This window comes from Raphanus sativus, chromosome 9 (assembly GCF_000801105.2).
Source record: "Raphanus sativus cultivar WK10039 chromosome 9, ASM80110v3, whole genome shotgun sequence".
Taxonomy (NCBI): domain Eukaryota; kingdom Viridiplantae; phylum Streptophyta; class Magnoliopsida; order Brassicales; family Brassicaceae; genus Raphanus; species Raphanus sativus.
In genome coordinates this window covers 11356524-11375914 of record NC_079519.1, presented here as the reverse complement: position 1 = coordinate 11375914, position 19391 = coordinate 11356524, and the positions used below count along the sequence as shown (strand labels likewise).

Below are 19391 nucleotides of genomic sequence, written 5' to 3'. Positions count from 1 at the left end.
GAAGTCTTACTTGTACAGCAAATCGACTGGTCTTTGAAGGGCGATAAATAGATAGTGGTCATGTTCATTTAAGTGTCACGCGATATAAGATTATAAGATTATTATGTTCGTTTGTATATGGTGTGATATGCGATCTGCACGACCTAAGACCAGTCATGCGACTCAAAAATTTTAATTTCTAGTTGGTATTTTTTTCAGCAATTTTTAACAACCTGCGAATGGTCGCACAACGCCAAAACGAATAATAACCTGCGAGACGTGATTAATTACAGGTCGCAGATCGCACGATAACAAAAAAAAAAACAACAACCAGTCGCAGATCTCACGACCCAAGTCTCTATCATGAAAATTTGTCAGCTAAAGGAGCCTCCAAGTACATAGACGAAATAAACAAGTGCAGCTTCTCTGCTTTCTTATCTACATTCACTTGATCCTTGTAGTGTAACCCAATATTCACTAGGTCTCCTACGAGGAGGAAAAGTACAAACCAATGAAGAGGATGTATGCGAGTAGGCCTGGGCATTTTACCCGGACCCGAAGACCTGACCCGGAACCGACCCGAAAATACCCGATCCGGAACCGACCTGAAAAATTATAAGTACTCATATGTGTCTTTTTATTTTGGACCTGCGGGTCTTGGGTAAGACCCGGACCCGACCCGAGACCCGATCGGGTACCCGAAATACCCGAGATTTATTTTATATATTAGGTATATTAGGATGATTGGGTATATTTTTGGTATTTCTAATCTTTTCTAAGTTTTAGGTTCGTATTTTCGGGTATAATTTCAAATTGAGTGTAATTTTAGATTTTCAGAAAATATAATTTGGGTATTCAGATATTTTTTGAGTTTTCAGATCTGATTTTAGGTAAATATTAGGGTACTTTTACGGTTTTTTGGGTATTTTTCGAGTTTTCGGGTCCAGTTTGGGTATTTCGAGTGTTTTGGGGTTTTATATACCCGAACCAACCCGGATCCGAACAATACCCGAATATTATATGTGTTTTACGGGTACTAAAATTCTAGACCCGAACCAATCCGGACCCGACAAGACCCGACCCGGAACCGACCCGAAAATTATAAATACCCATATGGGTCTAATTTCCGAGGACCCGAAAGACCCGGACCCGACAAGACCCGACCCGAAGACCCGGATGCCCAGGCCTATATGCGAGATATAAAAATTTGAGTTGAAACGTCCAATTACAAGTAGCCTAAAAGACGACTGTTCTCATCGCAAAGGTACTAGGCCGAGCGCATACTATAAAGTTAAATGGTCCGGATGGTTGCAAATGATTCATGACGGACCGAGAAAATAAATATTAAAAAAGAACTTTGATTCTCATGCTAAATACATTCTAATAAGCAGTTTATTCCGAGACAGTGTCATGAATCATGTAACATAACTCGACAAGTGAAAGAAAATATATCGTTTTATTTATTATGTATACAGAGGATGTTTCAAGTTATATATACGTTACATAGATAAGCATTTCATTGCTCTGGAATTTTTGAATAAACATGGCAGACAAAACTGAAGTCAGAAGCCCAACTTGCCTTTCATTAGGACCATGTAGTAACAGATAATTGTCTTTTTCCTGTCATTTCTCATGTAATGACAGTGGGCTTCTCCCTCCCTGTGAATTCCTTCAGCTTTGATACAGACAATGCAAGATCTGTAGCATGACAACGAGATAAATCATTATTAAAAGTCACGACTCAAACTTCTTTAAGTCTACCCGAAAAAAACAAGAACGAACCAATCAAAGGTTTTAGAGCTATCTGTGCATCCACATCATGCTTTGAAACGTCTGGCTCAAACTGTTCAATGTATATTCGAACTGTAGCACCAGCTGAACCAGTTCCCTGGAAAAAAATAATAAAATCTAAGTTAGGTTACTCTGATAGGGGACAATGAGTCTCTCTATTCATGAGGAAAAAGAATCTAACACATACGGATAAACGAAATATGATTCTGGATCCATCCGTGAAGACAAACCGAACACCTTGCTTGGATGCAACACTTCCATCAACCTGTCCACAATTACATAAACTTGCTCATCAGAGGTATGTAAAGGCATGGTTGAATCCTAACGTTGTTTATTATCAGACTCACAGGGTCCGTGTATGAAAAGTCATCTGCAAACTGGAGGACATAGTTTCCTGAGAGATGAAAGTTGTTATGAAGAATTAAAATAAGCGATTCAGTACTGAAAAAGACATGAACAAGGATGAACCTAACCATAATTTTCCCCGCCCTTGCTCTTAGACACGATATCTCGAAGATACTCCATCATTTTATTGGCTCCTTCAGATTCACATTCCTGATTACCGCATGAAAAAAATAAAACTTGAGGGCCAATAAAGTAAATTATTCTGAGACCTATTACAAAAATCAAGCACAATCTTACCTCGTAGTCGTATCTAGAAAAAAAGTTCCTTCCATATGTCGCCCAGTACTCTTTCACTACATCTGCAACAGAAACCAACTTCTCCCCTGATTTCTTGTCCTTATTGCGATGAGCTAGGATCGAAAGCCACGCTAACACAGCCCTGTCATTTACGGTTAGAGTCATTTTATAATGTGAAAACAAAGTAGTATATCCCAAGGCTACGGAATGGGATTAAAGACCCAGATACACAGAAAGCTTCACAAACCCCACTTCAGTGGAAACAAACATAGTTTATAAAGAAATGAGAGTAGGGAACAGTTTCAAATGACACATTAATCTTAGTATCTAAATGATGAAGTAGTCATGGGAGACTCCTGCTATCCAAAACCAAAATTATTTGTTAATTAAGGTCGGAATTTTGGGATCTTAGTCACTAGAGTAGAGTACTTAGAGAGAAAGCCACGAAGACGACTATTATCCAAATAATATTTATACATTGCATCAAGATTGTCATGAATTCATGTCAAAAAATTGGTACGTTGCAAATTCACCAAGTTTAAAAAAGAGCGTACCATATGCCATCCTTCTCACGGATGTGATCAGAACCTGTTCCAAAGCTCTCCTCTCCACAGATTGACAATTTTCCAGCATCCATAAGATTTCCAAAAAATTTCCATCCGGTGGGAACCTAGAAAGTACAAGTTACAATGTCAAAGAAGTGTATCCTGAAAAAAATTACATCTTTGGCTAAAGCTGATTGACCTCGAAGAAAGGAAGCTTCAACTTCTCGGCAACACGATCCAGGGCACCACTAGTTGGCATAGAACGTGCTAGACCCTGAGAATAAGATTGACGTCCATTAACTTTAAATGGAAATATATCTTTTAAAAAAATGATGAAATAAAAGCTTATGCAAAGCAATCCCACCTTAGGACCAGCACGGAAATAGGGAATTGCTTCTTGTGCATTGGCTGCAATGATAGCAACAGAATCTGAAGGCGTGACAAAGAATTTATTTCCGAGAACCATATTTCTGTCACCATCACCTGTCAGAAAAAACACGTTAGTTACTAAGCTAAAAGAACAAGAATATTTGAAAGATATCTGTCCAGAATCATACCATCACTTGCTGCTCCAAAATCAGGCCCGTCGTCACGATACATGACATCAACCAAATCCTTTGCGTATCTATATGTAAGAAGGTTTATAGAGGTTATATACCAAGTGTTGTCAAAAATCCCAGACGTTTGTTTCTTACGTCAAATTAGGATCTGGATGGCCATGCCCAAAATCTTCCAGGGGAACTCCGTTGGAAATTGAATCCTACAAAATAAAATCAACATAAACATCTGAAAAGCCTAAAATATCAAAAACTAAACGTAACATTTATCTTAATGACCAAGGCATACCGGTTTGGCTCCAAGATTATCAACAAAAATTGGTTTCGCATAAGCACCAGTAACAGCATGCATGGCATCAAACATGAACCTAAAGGCAAAGCAAAGAAACAACAACAAAAACATCAAATCATAGCCTAGTTTCCGATCTTATCACGTTGAAGTACACTGCAAGCAAAGGCACAAATAACAGAAAGATCAACACACAAAAAGAGTACGTTGAAAGCTTCTACCCTGTTTGCTCTAGATGTAAGAACATACCCAAAATCTGATCTCGAAAGAAGACCTCTGATGAGATCAAAGTCAAACACATCCTGCATAAAACACCATGGATCTATTTAATGTCAAAACATACCCAATATCATTACAAACGAACAGAAGAAGCATGTGAGTATATTCTTACCTCCATGAGCTCCAAGTAGTCTGAAACAGGATCTATAACTTCCACACTGAAATTTCCATATTTGGTAACTCCAACATGAGACAGATCAATATCGGGAATCTCTGCCACCTTAATCTCAGAGATCTAGAATGTATACCAAAGACTAGATCACTACATATATAAAAATTGACAGGATGCAAAAAAATAAAAAATAAAAAAATCAGTGATCATCAAGGGAAAACTTGGCTAGAGAGCTCAATCAAACTTGAGCAGATACTTACTGAAAGTGTATTTCCATAAATTTTGTCAGTAATGGATTCGGGAGCTGGCTGACCACTGCTGTAATTGAACTGAAAATTCAAAAAGATCAGATAAGGTGACTCATTATCATCTAACCTCTACACAAATTGCAAGTAAAGCTGATTATAAAGTATAATTCATTGTTGCTCAAGAGCCAAATCTCCTCCACACATGTTGAACTATAACGAAAACTAAGTACTTTTCACAGATAATAAGGATAGAGATAAAGATATGCAAGGGCATGCCACAGATATTAGACCTTAATACCCCAGTCATAATCAGGTCCACCAGGATTATGACTTGCACTCATAATAAATCCTCCATTTGCCTGTGAGAATAATTATCAATATGAGTTGTAGAAAAAAGATGATGTTGAGCTTTCTAAGAAGAGATAAACAGAGACGATTACCTTCCGTTTCCTGATGACAGCGGAAACCGCTGGGGTTGACAAAATGCCTTCCCTACAAGTATTAAGTTTAAGGTTAATTTGATCCCAAATCTTTCAACATTGTAAATTGTAATTCATGCAAGAATCTTTAAAATGGCTAAGGAAACTTACTGCCCAACTAAAATATTCCCAACTCCATTCCCAGCCGCAATTTTGATTATTATCTGCAAGAAAAGCATGCGGCTTGAAGAACCAAATGATGTGAGTAAAAATAACTTGTGAAGTTACAAGGAGGCACTGAAAATAACCTGAGAAGCCTCTTTGTTGAAGTAACGACCATCACCTCCTAAAACCAAAGTGGCGTCCTTATAGTCCTCCAGCGGCAATGAATTAAACAATGCCTAGACCACAAAAAAATTAAATCTATTTAGTAAAAGTCACCCTTTCAAGAATTGCAATCAGAAGTGGAGGTTAGGAAGCAAGCACCTGGATCCAGTTGGCTAGATAATTATCTTGCATGAAAACTTTCACCTGAAATTCATAATAAAAATGTCCAAAGGAGTGTAACTCAAACAGTCAGCAACTATTCCTTTTGAGTGAAAATTCGAGATTTAGTAATCGTATATAAAGATTAACTTAATAGAAACACTACTAGGCTTTTCAGCTCTGTACGAGTAGTAGCAGTAACATAGTATGATAACAATCAGTGAGTGAGTAAGTAGGACCTTCTTGCGGAGGCCGCTAGTACCAGTCTTCTGCCCCTCGATAGGCTTCGTCGGCACCGATTTGATCTGTAAAAAAAAACGAATCCATAAACAAATTTAGATAGCTACTTATTCGGATGGGATTCATATGGGAAGAAGAGATAAAACCTCGATGCTTTCACTTCCGGAGACGATAGCACCAGACGATGAAGAAGATGCTGTAACCGATCGCAAAGGCGAATTCGGCTTGGCTCTAAGGTGAATGCCGGAAGATAAGAGAGACGACGATGAAGAAGAAGAGGGCCACAACGGCGAGTACTTAGCGCCGGCTAACCTAGAAAGGAGAAAAACGGTGTCGAATCTCGCATAGGTCGACGACATTGTTGAGATTGGCTTGGGGGGGAGAGTGGATACACGGGAAAGTGTGCGTTAAAGAGTGAGAGAGAGGGAAGATCTAAGGAAGAGAGAGAGAGAGAGCAAGTGTAGGATTGCCACATGTACTTGCTTCACTTATCTAGAGACACTATTTTCTTTTTCTTCTTTTTTTCTTCTGTGTTTCAAGTTTCAAGGAAGGATCCACGTCATCCACTTATTCGATGGTATATAACTCCCTCTCTTTCATTATAAGTGTCATTTTAAGCTAGTGCACACAGATTAAAAAATCATTTAATTTTACATATTTCCTATATAAAAACACCATTACCCATAAATCTTAACCAATAGAAAAATAAAATAGAGAATAAAGTTAATAAATTATACATTAAAATGCGAAAACGACACTTATTTTGCAACGAAAAAATTTCTCTACAATGACACTTAATATGAAATGGAGAGAGTAGTATTTATTTATTTTTGGACTGCCATGATCTTCTGCAACAAATCATTTTTATCTCTGAGATTATTTTGTGACTTGTGGAATGGCAATCAAAACAAGGGGTTAAACATACATCCGTCTTCTCTAATTCAGAGGTATACTGCCAATTATTGATATCTACTCTTATTTAAAACCCGAATATTGTTTGAAACTAACATTGTATTTTTGTATAATTTACTGAAAGTACCATTGTTTTTTAACTATATCTGTTAGGATTGGACATTCGGTGGACCAATCGTGTTTCAGTTCGGATTCAATCGTGTTTAGTTTATGGATTTTAACATCATTCACATATTATAAAAGTCTTGTTTGAGTTTGGTTCAGGTTTGAAATATTTCTAAAAGCCGATTGAACCCACTATAAATTCAAATTTCAGATCTTAATCGAATTTTTGATTTTAAAATATTGTTACGTACTTAACTAAACCTGAAAATCAAATAAAGATCCAGTGAAATAAAGACCCAAATTATAAATGAGGAATGCTCTTGTCACAATTCTTTTTAGTTCTTTTGTAGTTTTCGATAAGTACAATTAGAAAATAAAAATAGTGAAATTAGAGAACAAAACTCAAATCATGAGAAGTATGGTCTAGGGTTATGTAGTTAACTGGGGAAAGCAGAAATCATGAGCAGTATGGTCAAAATCAGAGATTTGGCAGGAAAAGGAGATATAGAAAGAAACCAAAGACTGTCATGGAAAATTGACAGGCATTGATGCGAATATGATAAAAGATATCAGAGTATCGGAGATATTCGATTCTCCTTGGTGACTTGATGGAAAATGGATCCTTTTTTCAAATCATCAAGGTTTGCGATCTTAAATGGATCCTTTTTTCAAATCATCAAGGTTTGCGATCTTATTCTAGTGTTAAGGGTGTAATTACGAGATCTGATTGGAGATTCAGATTATGACTTAAAAAAAAAGATTGAAGCTGGAATTAGGATCCGGAAAGGGTAATATAGCTGGATGATGATTTTCTAGTTAAATAAAAGGGAGATATGGAGTATCTATTTTGTTAAGGAAATCAATCGATTGTGTATGATACATCACATTAACGACAATAGGGAAGGAAGAATCAGAGAAGAACTATACTTAAGTGTATTATTGAGTCTTTGGGAGTTTTGGAAGGAAATCACAACAGTATCTAATCATTTGTAACGATGAATCTTTGGGAATGGGCACGAAGATGTGGTTGTTTAATAAGAAAGATCAGTTCATTAAAGTTAATGAAAAACCAATTAGGAAATACTTCAAGAAGGTTTAATCAGAGATCTCAATCACAATCACAGAGGGATGGTGTTTTCAAAGAGGAGGGATTCGAGTGGACCAATATAAGGAGTTGAGAACCTTACCAAATCAAACAATATCATTTTTATTTTCTGTTTTTTTCATTATTCGTTCTCAGGTTCTATTTGTTATATAACGATGACGCAAGGTAGAATTATGGGAAAGAAAGGGGGAACAAGGTGAAGAAGGAGGATTTGAAAATCATGAGGATTTATGTTCCTCAGTTTGGTGACTCAGAGCTGATCGAGGGTTATGCCAACACTTTTGATTGGCAGGTGCATGAACCCAATACATCATAATATGAAAGGTCTTCTGATTATGCTTGTCAGAGATTTGGAAAGCTGAAGACAAAATGGTGTGTGTAGACTTGGGATTGGGGAGGTTCCAGTTCTATTTCCAGCAAGAGGAGGACATTGTTGAGGTTCTGAGAATGAAATTGTACCATCTTGACTATTGGATGCTCTCTCTTTTCCGTTGGGAACCTGTAGTTGACATGAACTATCCTACAACTATAACATTTTGGGTACGAGTTCTTGGTGTCCCATTGCATTTTTGGGCTTCTCCCACTTTTGAGTGTATTGGGTAGGCCATAAAAGAGGTCATAGAGATCGATTTGGATGAGAATAAGATCCAGGTTACGGTTGATGGTTTCCAGAACTTGTGCTTTGAGACCTTGGTGGTATTTCGTGGAGGCGAGGAGATCATGATATCTCTTCGTTATGAAAGGCTATTTGGATACTAGAATCTGCTCAGATCTTTGTCACGATTAATACCACCGTCCTCAAGAACTGACCGTCTGGAAGAGAAAAGAGATGATAATTATGCCTTCGCTGGAAGGAGAGAAGACAGAAGTGCAAGCTATAAAGGACTGGTCATTCATGGAGAACAAGAGATCAAGGAAGTCGACTTACATGGAAGTCGTTTAGGTATAACAAAATATTGATTTTTTTAATTTTCTTCTGGACGACTTACGAGTAAGTCATCCAGGAAAAGTCAATTTTTTGACACAGTCCGATCAAATGCAAAACTAACATGTTTTTCCTAGACGACTTACGGGAAAGTCGTCTCAGGTATTTTCGAGATTTTTTGTTTACAAAAAAAGTTGGACGACTTCCAGATACGTCGTCTCTAGAAAACACATTTAAAAGTTAATTGAAAAAATTACATCATGGACGACTTCCACGAAAGTCGTGGAAGTCGTCTACCGTACGACTTCCTTGGAAGTCATCTACGTCAATGTTTAATAAACTTTTATTTTCTCTTAAACTAAATTTTTTTAGCATTTTCTTGTTAATTCAAGTATATTAGTCAATGTTGGGGCTACTGAATAAAATTCATAACTTAATTGGTGATAATTATGAGGTTACCAGCATTCTTGTTTATTAAAGTTTATAGCTAATGAGATAAGAAGTCTTCTACGTTAGTTATTGTAAAATTTGCATTTCAAGAGTTTTAAGTATCAAATATGTATTTTTTAACTTTTTAAAAATGTTAAATAACTTCAAAAATATCAAGTTTTATGATTTAATGTCTTCTATGTTAGTTTTTGAATTTGTGTTGTATTTGATCTTAGGGCTTGATTGGTAGAGCATTAGCATTAGCATTATGCTCATTATTATCCAATCAACATTGATAACAAAAGCATTTACATGATGCTAATGCTCTCCAAATACTATCTGCTCAATGCTCTCATATGAAGCTTTTGGAAGAGCATTTGCATTTAGAATATATATAAATTCAAAAAAAAATTATATAATTAATTTATATATGTTTAATAATATTAAAGTTATGTTTATAATAAAAAATTATATTTTCAAAAAAACTAAAAGTTGTGATTAATTATTATTATTTTTTAAATAACAATATTTCACATTTAAAATATAATAAAATTTATATAATTACACATATCATTCATTATTTTTAATAAAAAACATAACATAATATATATTTATATATTATAAAATAAAAACATTTATATTATTTTTAAAGAAATAAATTATATGTCATAGATTATTTTTATGATAATATTATATATGGATCATTTATTGCTCAACCAATAAATAAATAATGATGATTTTATATAAATTATTTTTAATTTATTTATTTTATTTAATTATATCAAATTATTTTATATCCAAAAATAAATTTTATTTTTAAATAAATTTTATTTTTAATAATATTATTTCACATTTAAAAATTAATTTAATTTATAAATTAAATAAGATTCATTATTTTTAATAACAAATATATTATTAATATATATTATAATTTAATATATATTAGTTTCAAATAAATATATTATATAATAAATTTTATGATAATTTTAAAATTGTATAATGCTAATGCTCTACCAATCACTTTTTAAAAATTTTAATGAGAGCATACAACTTCTGCAGCATACTGCTTCTACAGCATTCTGCTACTTCTTCTTCATTTGCTGTACCAATCAAGGCCTAAGTCTTTTTGATTGGATAGAGTGATGAAAATATTTTTTTTATATGAGTATAGATTTTTGCTTGTTACAATCAGGCAAAAGCATTTGACCATAAACAAAGTTTAATTATCATTTGATTTCACTTCTTAGACCTCTCAACATCAAGTTGTATCTACATCACATACACCAAGTTTAATAATCAGCTCAACAAAAGCCTTTTGCTCATGTTCAATTATGTCAAGTAATTTTGCTAAGATAATATTTTGGAAAATGAACATATTTACCAAATTTTTTCATTAATATCACTTCATATTTTCAAAAAGAAAAATCACAACTAAAAAAGTACACATGCAAATCACAAAACAGACCATAAGCAAAACTATTATAGATCATTTTCTTATAAAGACAAGCTTGGACTCCACTTGATATGGAAGAAGGCTATGTCAGAAGACTTCCAAGAAGACTTATGGAAAGTCTTCGAAATCTAAAAACTTGTATATCCAAATCCAGATCTAAAAAACTTGCATATCAAAAAACGTTCAAATGACTTAAAACAAAGAAAATGAATCGAAGATTATATATATATATATAGAACGCACAACGTACATATCCAAGTGGAAGATGAGAAGCATATGATTAAATACCTGCAATAAAAAGATATATTAGTGAAAAAGACATGAGAAAAAATGAAAAATTCATATAAAGTTTGGTATTTTCAAGTCAAAAAAATTAGAATGGGTTTAGAGAGTTTTAGTTTGGGAAAAATCTAAGAACTTTATGTAACAGAAGATCACCAAATAAAGAAAAATTAGACATAAGAACTTACCAAAACACTCAGATCTGTTTTGAAAGGGAGACATGGGAGACTCCATGAGAAGACTTCCAAATTTGAAAAATCTACATATCCAGAAACATTCAAATGACTTAAAAACAGAGAAAATGAGTGGAAAATTATATAGATCTACCTTTATAGAACACATAAAAATACATATCTAAAATTAATAGATATACCTTTAAATGAGTGGAAGATAAGAACCATGTGATGAAAAACCTGCAAAAACAAGATAAATTAATGAGAAAGACATGAGACAAAAACAATAAATTGATATAAAAATTGGGGTTTATAAGTTCAAAGAGATTAGAGAGAGGTTGGAGAGTTTTAGAATGAGAAACATTACACTTTTGTTGCAGCCATTTGAGAGGAGGAGAGAGAATGTGTAATTTTTTTTATATAGGGAGACAAAAAATCCAACTAGGTTAAATAATTTCGATTCAGACGACTTTCAAAGTTTTCTAATAGAAGACTTCCTAGACGACTTACTAAGTAAGTCGAGAAGATTTCAATATTTTTAGCGGGAAACTAAAATATTTTTAACGGGAGTTAGAAAGTCTTGTAGACGACTTCCATGTAAGTCGTCGAGACCCTAAACACAACCACTAAACTAATTAAACTAATTAAACACTTCATAAAATCAAATTAAACTTAAAAAAATGTTAATTATATATATAAATAAACACATATAAGTAAAAAAACAATATTTTTCAAAAAAACAATTAAGCTTTACAAAATCTAACCCTAAGAATACATAGAATACTACAACACTACAACATATGTTTGTCAGACCCTAAACCAAAGAATATCATGATTCACTACTTTCATTCATTTATGTTGAAAACAATTCAATTATTTTATATCTTAATTTATATCACTTTAAATTGTTTATAATTACATGATTTTTATTTTTCACTTATCAAAATATTTTTTACAAAATTTATAAATTATTTTTAAGATCAACCATACCAGACGACTTCCATGAAAGTCATCATGACGACTTAGAGTATCTTAGAAAACTCACAAGGCTTTCCCGGTTGGTCACAAGCGGCTGACTGTAATTTCACAAAGTTTTTATGTTAGTTTTACATTTGATTCAAGTTTGGGTATAGTTTGTTTTTTTTTTTGATGAAAGTTCAAATTTATTGATCTATCAAAAAATGTTATTTACACTGAAATGAAACCCTCTATTGTAATGAAAACTCTACAAAGAATGATCCTAATTTGTGACTTCAAACCATCGTTGCATTAGGCCGGTAAGCTTGTGATTGGCTCTGTACCTGAGGGAGTAAATATGATTTCTAATCGCCCTGTCAATCTTTTTCCGAGTGGTATCAGTTGAAGCCCAGTTTTGGTTGTGACGTCGAGCATTCCTCTCTCTCCAGAGGTGATAAACTGTGGTCTGGAACAGCATCTTTGCAAGGACAGTATCCATCTCTGCATTTTTCAGTTGCTGCAGTCTTCTTACGGTCCATTGCCAATCCGGGTTTATGGAATTTCCCATCAGCTGCCTCGCAAGCCTTTCCCATACCGTGTAAGGATATGGACAGGCGAAAAATAGATGATCTCGAGTCTTATCTCTCTCCCCACATAACATACAGCCTTGAATCATGCCCCATTGTTTCATTCGATCTCCAGTGGCTAACCTGTTTTTAATAGCCAACCAGGTGATGAAAGAGAATCGCGGGACCTCCTGGGTAAACCACACAACTCTGCTCCACTCTACTTTACTTCTCTTGATTCTTAGTTGATCCCAGGTTCTATTTGAGGAGAAGACTGCTCTGTAATCATCATCCCCATGCTTCCACAAATAGGTGTCACAGCAATTCTGTAACCGCGGGGGCGCAGTGGCGAGAATGCTGTTGTGCAAATCGTGATAGTGTCTGCTTCTACGCCCTCTTATGCTCCACTCATCCCCTGTTACAGCATCACAAACTTTAGCCCCACACCTTATGCCCAAATATGTAACACCAGTTGCTCCTGTAATGTCAATCAGCCGCCCCATACCCATCCAATTATCAAACCAAAAGTGACAAGTTCTCCCATCTCCAACCTCCACTTTGAGAAAACCATAAGCCACATCTCTTAATTTTAAAAGTTTTCTCCATATCCAAGAGCCCTTCTGGTCATCGTGCACATCCCAGAAAGAGTTGTATTTAAGAAGATAGTGCTTTACCCAGTTCACCCATAGAGATGATTGTTGAGTGAACAGCCTCCATACAAGTTTCAGAGCAAAAGCTTTCGATGAATCCCTGAGCTTTCTCAATCCAAAACCACCCTCATCCTTCGGTATGCAAAGATCATCCCAACTGACCTTGGCTTTAGTTGTTTGCGTCGGTGATCCTGACCACAAGAACGCACTGCACATGCTCTCGATAGCATCCAGACACTTCGCATGAAGAATAAAGGCAGAGCTCCAGAAGTTAACTATACTGGTGATGACCGATTTAATTAACTGAAGCCTGCCAGCAAAGGAGAGGGTCCTGTTGGTCCAGCTTAACATTCTGGTCCTGATCTTATCTATTAGTGGTTCGTAGTCGTGGCTAGTAAGAGTCTTAGTAGTGAGAGGCATACCTAGATATCGGATAAGTAGCGTTCCCACTACAATATTCAGATCCGACGCTGTATTCAGGAGGTCTCCTACATTACTGCCCGAAGTGTATATATTTGACTTAGCTGCGTTGATGTGAAGGCCCGACATGGCAGCAAACCTGCGCATAACTTCCAAGACTCCTAGAAGCGAACCAGATGAACCATTTGTAAAGACCAGGATATCATCTGCGAAACTCAGATGAGTAAGCTTGACCTCTTGGCACTGAGGGTGGTAGCCAAATTCTCCTAGCTCTGCAGCTTTGTTCAAGAGCTTGGAGAGAACATTGTTGAGGATGACATAGAGATACGGGGATAAGGAGCAGCCTTGACGAATGCCTCTGGCACTGGTGAAGAACCCTTCCAGACTACCATTTACAGACACCGAGAAAGCAGCAGTTGAGATGCAGATTCTAATCCAGTGAATAAACTGAGCAGGAAGACCCATGGATTGTAGGACAGAGATGATGAAGGACCACTTTACAGTGTCGAAGGCCTTGGATATATCAAATTTGATTGCACATTTCTCCTTACCGTTGTGCTTGTGATACCCATTCACTAGCTCAGATGCCAACAAAACATTCTCTAGGAGCAGTTTCTCTGTGATGAAGGCACACTGATTTGGTTCCACTGCAGCAGGAAAGATAATATGTAGCATGTTAGCTAGCACTTTTGATATCACCTTGTAGATAAAGTTACAGCAGGCAATGGGCCTGTAGTCCTTCATAGATTGAGCAGCTGGAAACTTAGGAACCAATGTAAGGATGGTTGCATTTACTCCTGTAGGCATGAAACCGAAGAGGAAGAAAGATTGCACTGCTACAACAAAGTCTCTTCCTACCACTGGCCAGGCTGCAATGAAAAATTCTTTCGTAAAACCGTCAGGTCCTGACACTTTATCATTCGGTAAGGATCGCAGGGCCTTTAATATTTCTTCCACTGATACAGGACCTGCCAGGACTGCTGCTTCTTCGTTAGAACATCGATAAGTCAACAATTCTTGAAGCTCGGAGACGGGAATATCCACCGTTGAGGGATCCTGTCCTTGCAAGAAATTTTGGAAATGTGTCACCGCCTCATGTTTGATGTCAGAAAGGGCTGTGAGGACTGTGCCTTGTGAGTTCACCAAGCTTCTGATGGTATTTCTAGCTGCCTGAGACTGAACTACACTGTGAAAGAATTTCGTGCACTGATCTCCTACTTGCAGCCATCTTACACCAGACTTTTGTTTGTAGAATTTCTCCTCTATTCGAGCCAGATTATTCCATCTTGCTTCCGCCTCTGCTGCTGTAGCAAAGTTATCAGACGTTGGGTCCTGCATTGCTCTATTCTGACAAGCATACATCTCTTCATAAGCCTGCTTGGTTCGACCAGGCAAATCACCATAATGTGTTTTGTTCAGAGCTCTTAGCGGGAATTTGAGAAGCTTCAACTTCTGATGAAGCTTTGATAGCGCTGACCTGGAATAAAAAAGAACATCAGTAGTATCCCAAACTTCCTTTATGGTAGGTAGGAAATCTTTGTGTTCTGCTAAGTAGTTGAAGAATCGAAAAGGCTTCCTTGCTTCATTCAGAACACCCGCCAGACGAATATGACAGCGTGCGTGGTCAGATATTCCACCTGCCTCAAAGTGTGCTGATGATTGAAGGTATCGATTCAGCCAACTCTGATTGATTAGTGCCCTGTCCAGCTTCTTGCCTATAGGATCCTCCACTCTTTTGTTCCACCATGTAAAGAAGGCGCCTGTGTAAGGCATATCCAGTACTGAACAGTCGGTGACAGCTTGCTGAAAGCTTCTCATACCTGATTGATCACTTCTATAGTCAAGAGCCCGGGAGTGTTCAGTCGAAGCCAGAGTTTCGTTGAAGTCTCCTATCCAGATCCACGGTAGGTTTAGATGGTCATAAGCCGCTTGCGCACCTTTCAATTCTTCCCACAACTGAGTTCTGTCTGCTGCTGTGTTGAAAGCGTAGACCGCCGAGCATATGAACTGTTCGCCAGTGATTGGAATCTGAATAGCACATGTTATTACATGTGCACTCATATGCAGCTGAGTTACTATAACCTGATCACTCCAACAGACCCATATCCTGCCCAAGGGATGACAAGCATAGTTCGTAAGGGAGTTCCAGTTTGGCATAGCTGAAATCATACACCGATGATGATTTCCTTCTTGCACTCTTGTTTCCAAAAGACACCCGAATAGGGGCTTCTCAGCTTGGATCCAGTTTCTAAGTGTTCAGTGCTTGCGTGGTAGGTTGAAGCCACGTATGTTCCATGCAAAGAAGTTCGTCATAACTTCCTAACGGAAGTCTTTTTCGAGGTTCCCTGCTTACCACTAAAAATCAGGTCTTTAGCTCGCACAGCTTTCCCACGCGTCTGTTTCATAGCTGAGCTAGACTGCTTATTACCTCTGTTTGTCCCTGCCTCTGACTGCTTCTTCTTTCCTTCTGTCTTACTCTCTTGTATCTCTCCCTCCTCAATTTCTTTTCCTGTCTCCTCCTCAATTTCTTCCTCCTCCTCTTCATCAATTATTTGAAGTGGACTGAACCGGGAAGGAGATACAACTATTTGATCCTTATCACCAGCATTAGCCAGTTGCATTCTTCATGTTCCATTTTCCCATTCTCCACTGAGATCAGTGTGGAACGCCTTTGAGGTGGGCTCGCTGAGCTTGATACCTTCAGAGACAGAGCTCATGTTGACCTCTTCTCTTGCTGCTATAGTAGGAGATAGAATTTCTAACTCCTTGATGAGATTCTCTATCACATTACCAACTTGTTTCTCGGTTCCTTTCTTTGATGAAGTTCCTTCTGCAGCACAAGGCATGGCTGCGAAGTTCGCAGGCTCCACTTCCCCTTCCTTATTCTGCAAAATCTGTATCTCTTTACTCAAGCATTCCTGCCCCTTCTGACCCCATTTGCGACATATGTTGCAGCGTGGAGGCAGCCAAGGGAAACTGACTTCAACCTCCTGAAGAACGCCCACCTTTTTGAGGAAAGAAATTTTTTCTACCAGAGGCTTATGCAGATTAACTTCAATCAGAGCTCGAGCCATGTCAAGTCTCACACATTTCTCCGTACTGGGGTGAAGCTTGACAAAAGTACCCACTGCTTTCGACAGACACTTCAAACCCTTATGTGAGTAGAGATTGTTGGGGACACCCTTCAAGTCCACCCACAACGGCATAGCAGTAAGGTCCGGCGGCTGCAGTGTGCAGATTCCGGAGACCAGACATTAACCACGAGAGGAGTGTCCGCAATGTGCCAATACTTTCTCTTGAGCACCCACTCTCTCATCTAAGGATTCTCAATCCGAAACAAAACTGTGTTTTTTTCAATGAACTGAACATCGATTTTTGTGCCCGCCTTCGGAGAAGACCAGATACGGTTGACAGTAGCGTGAACCGGTCCGATGTGAGGTGCATCTCCAATAAAATAGCCCACAACGAAACTTTTCCAAAGGAGCTCTGCCTCGTCAAAGATCTCATCTGGAATCTTCAGATTAGCGATACCGTCAACAACGTCAAAGGTTGCCTCGGGGTTACTCGCAATCTGCTTCTTCCTTGCCCAGACGGAGCTACCATTTGCGACCTGAGCATCTTCCACAACGCCACTCGATTGCCCTCCACCATTCGCGACCTGAACAGCATCCACAATACCACTCGATTGCCCTTCACCATCACCAGAAGTTCCTTCCACCAGCGCCTTCTCTGCGCTCAGAGATAGATTCTCCCTTCCGATTTCCCCTCCTGACTGAGCCGGATCCGCCGTGGGGGAGCCTCTCGATTCGCCGTCAGATGAGTCGCCATCGCCGTCAGATGAGTTGCCATCGCTGTTTGGGTATAGTTTTACATTTAGGCTCAAGTTTTGAGTCATATTTGGCAAATCCCCCAATAGTTAATATACATTAAAATTGTTGAATATCGACTAAAAATTTTTAGTCTATATATTTTGAAATATCTGTTTGTAAATTTAAATGTAAAATTTATATAAAAACATTTAACTTTTTGTGTACTCTTTATGTTACTTAAATTTTTATTAATATGTTTATTTATTTTATTAATGTATTTATTTATATAATTTTTATATCAAAAAATTTTATATTAATTAAAAATATTGAATATATTATTTTTATTCATATATTCTAAAATATCGAATTAAAATTATATTTTATATATACTTTTAATTAATTTTTAATTAATTTCTAATATTTAAACACTTTTAAAATGTATTTATTTGGTTAATCAAATGTCAGTTTTGTATTATGGAAAAATTTATACTATAGATACAAAATAATGTTGATTTTATAATATAGGGACAAAGATGGTGAATTTAATTCTACTTTGGAAAATTTCCTTTAATTCAATAGAACAACTATCATCAACGTAATTATATCCTGCAAAATTGTTTTTTCTATCGCAACCGGTTAATTACAGGTAAGTAAACCGTATTAGACAGAGATAAACCGGAATCAAGCTTACACTCACCCAGTCACACCTACTTCGCCTCTTTGCAGCAAGTCAACTCTGGCAGGCGTTTTTCAAGTTTAAGAAATAAAGGTATTGTCCCCTTCAATTGCTTTCGTTGCTATTAGTTTAATAAAACAACCATCAACATGTAACTATATGTTGCAAAATTGTCCACTCATACGATTTCATGAAAGTTAATAAGAAACATACCCAATTAACACAAAAGACATGACAACAACTACAAAGAGAAATCAGGAACGTAAGTTTGTATTATATCATTCAAAGATCGAGGTTTACTCCTTTATGATCGGAGTTCGCGGGAAAATAGAAAAACATCCAAAACATGTTTCATGCCACATTAAACACGCACTTTTCACCCTTTCAGTGTATATAATTTTTATGAGAAATTCCCTTAGATAATCTTTTTAGTTTATTTTCAAAAAAATTATTTTCTAAAGAAAAAAATGATCAAAAAAGATTTTATTGAAAATTAAATATGAATTTATTATCCTTGGGTTAATTAATCTAAGATTTAGAGTTTAAAGTTAAAGGGGAGTGAGGTTTTAGGAATGTTTTCAAATTTTTAAAAATAAAAAATTAAAATTAAATTTTTCAAAACAAAAATGAGTCATTTTATTTTTGAGGACTATTTTGTGATAAATACTTAAAAATGGTTATTTAATAGAATTGTCCTATAATTATGGGTTTTTTTTCAGGATAGACCTAAGAATTGAAGTCAAATGCAAAACCAACCCCTTTTTTTTTCTCATTACTATTCACCTATGAATTTTCCAAACCATCCTTATGTTTTCAAAATATTTACAAAACTGCCATTATTTTTTTTTTTTTTTTTAAATCGAAAATGAGTAAAAACCAACTACACCCTAAGCATCTTTTCTTATTTACAACAATGCCATCATCTTCAATTTTGCAACCACCATTGAACCACCATGTTTGAGCTCATAAAAGCTCAATAACTCAATTTTAACCACTTTTTCCTTTCTCTAACTCAACAAATCTTTCATTTCTTCTACATTTCTATCTAAAAAACTCTCACAACTTTCATTTTCATCCCACAAATTTCACATTTTCGAGTTTCTTCATTAGTAAATCGTCAAAGATGCTTTCTTTTGCTCGGTTTATGAGTTTGGACGGTTGAAAGGGTCGGAATCGAGGTTCACACCGGAAAAAGGTAACTGTTTACATGGTTTTCACCACTTTTTCAGTCTGTGTCGCGATGGTAGACTGCTTTATATGTCTACACCAATGTGTAGACGTACGATTCCGTCTATTTGTCAACGAACAAGTCAGTTTCGCAATTGACTTTTTTAACTTTTTT

At 36.4% G+C, this 19391-nt stretch overlaps 1 protein-coding gene across 1 annotated transcript; it reads right to left on the bottom strand.

Annotated features, from left to right (window-relative positions):
• Nucleotides 1-1416: 1416 nt before the first annotated feature.
• LOC108828634 (phosphoglucomutase, chloroplastic) lies at nucleotides 1417-6066 on the bottom strand. The gene is made up of 22 exons (XM_018602381.2): nucleotides 5734-6066; nucleotides 5587-5652; nucleotides 5348-5392; nucleotides 5170-5262; nucleotides 5033-5085; nucleotides 4883-4934; nucleotides 4733-4801; nucleotides 4455-4523; nucleotides 4195-4317; nucleotides 4053-4105; nucleotides 3804-3882; nucleotides 3653-3717; nucleotides 3515-3582; nucleotides 3322-3440; nucleotides 3157-3231; nucleotides 2967-3082; nucleotides 2413-2554; nucleotides 2244-2325; nucleotides 2118-2164; nucleotides 1958-2035; nucleotides 1762-1867; nucleotides 1417-1677 (listed from the first exon to the last, which is right to left on the bottom strand). Exons 1-22 carry the CDS (start codon nucleotides 5944-5946, stop codon nucleotides 1610-1612), a joined length of 1881 nt encoding a protein of 626 aa, XP_018457883.1. The 5' UTR covers nucleotides 5947-6066; the 3' UTR covers nucleotides 1417-1609.
• Between the last annotated feature and the right edge of the window lie 13325 nt (nucleotides 6067-19391).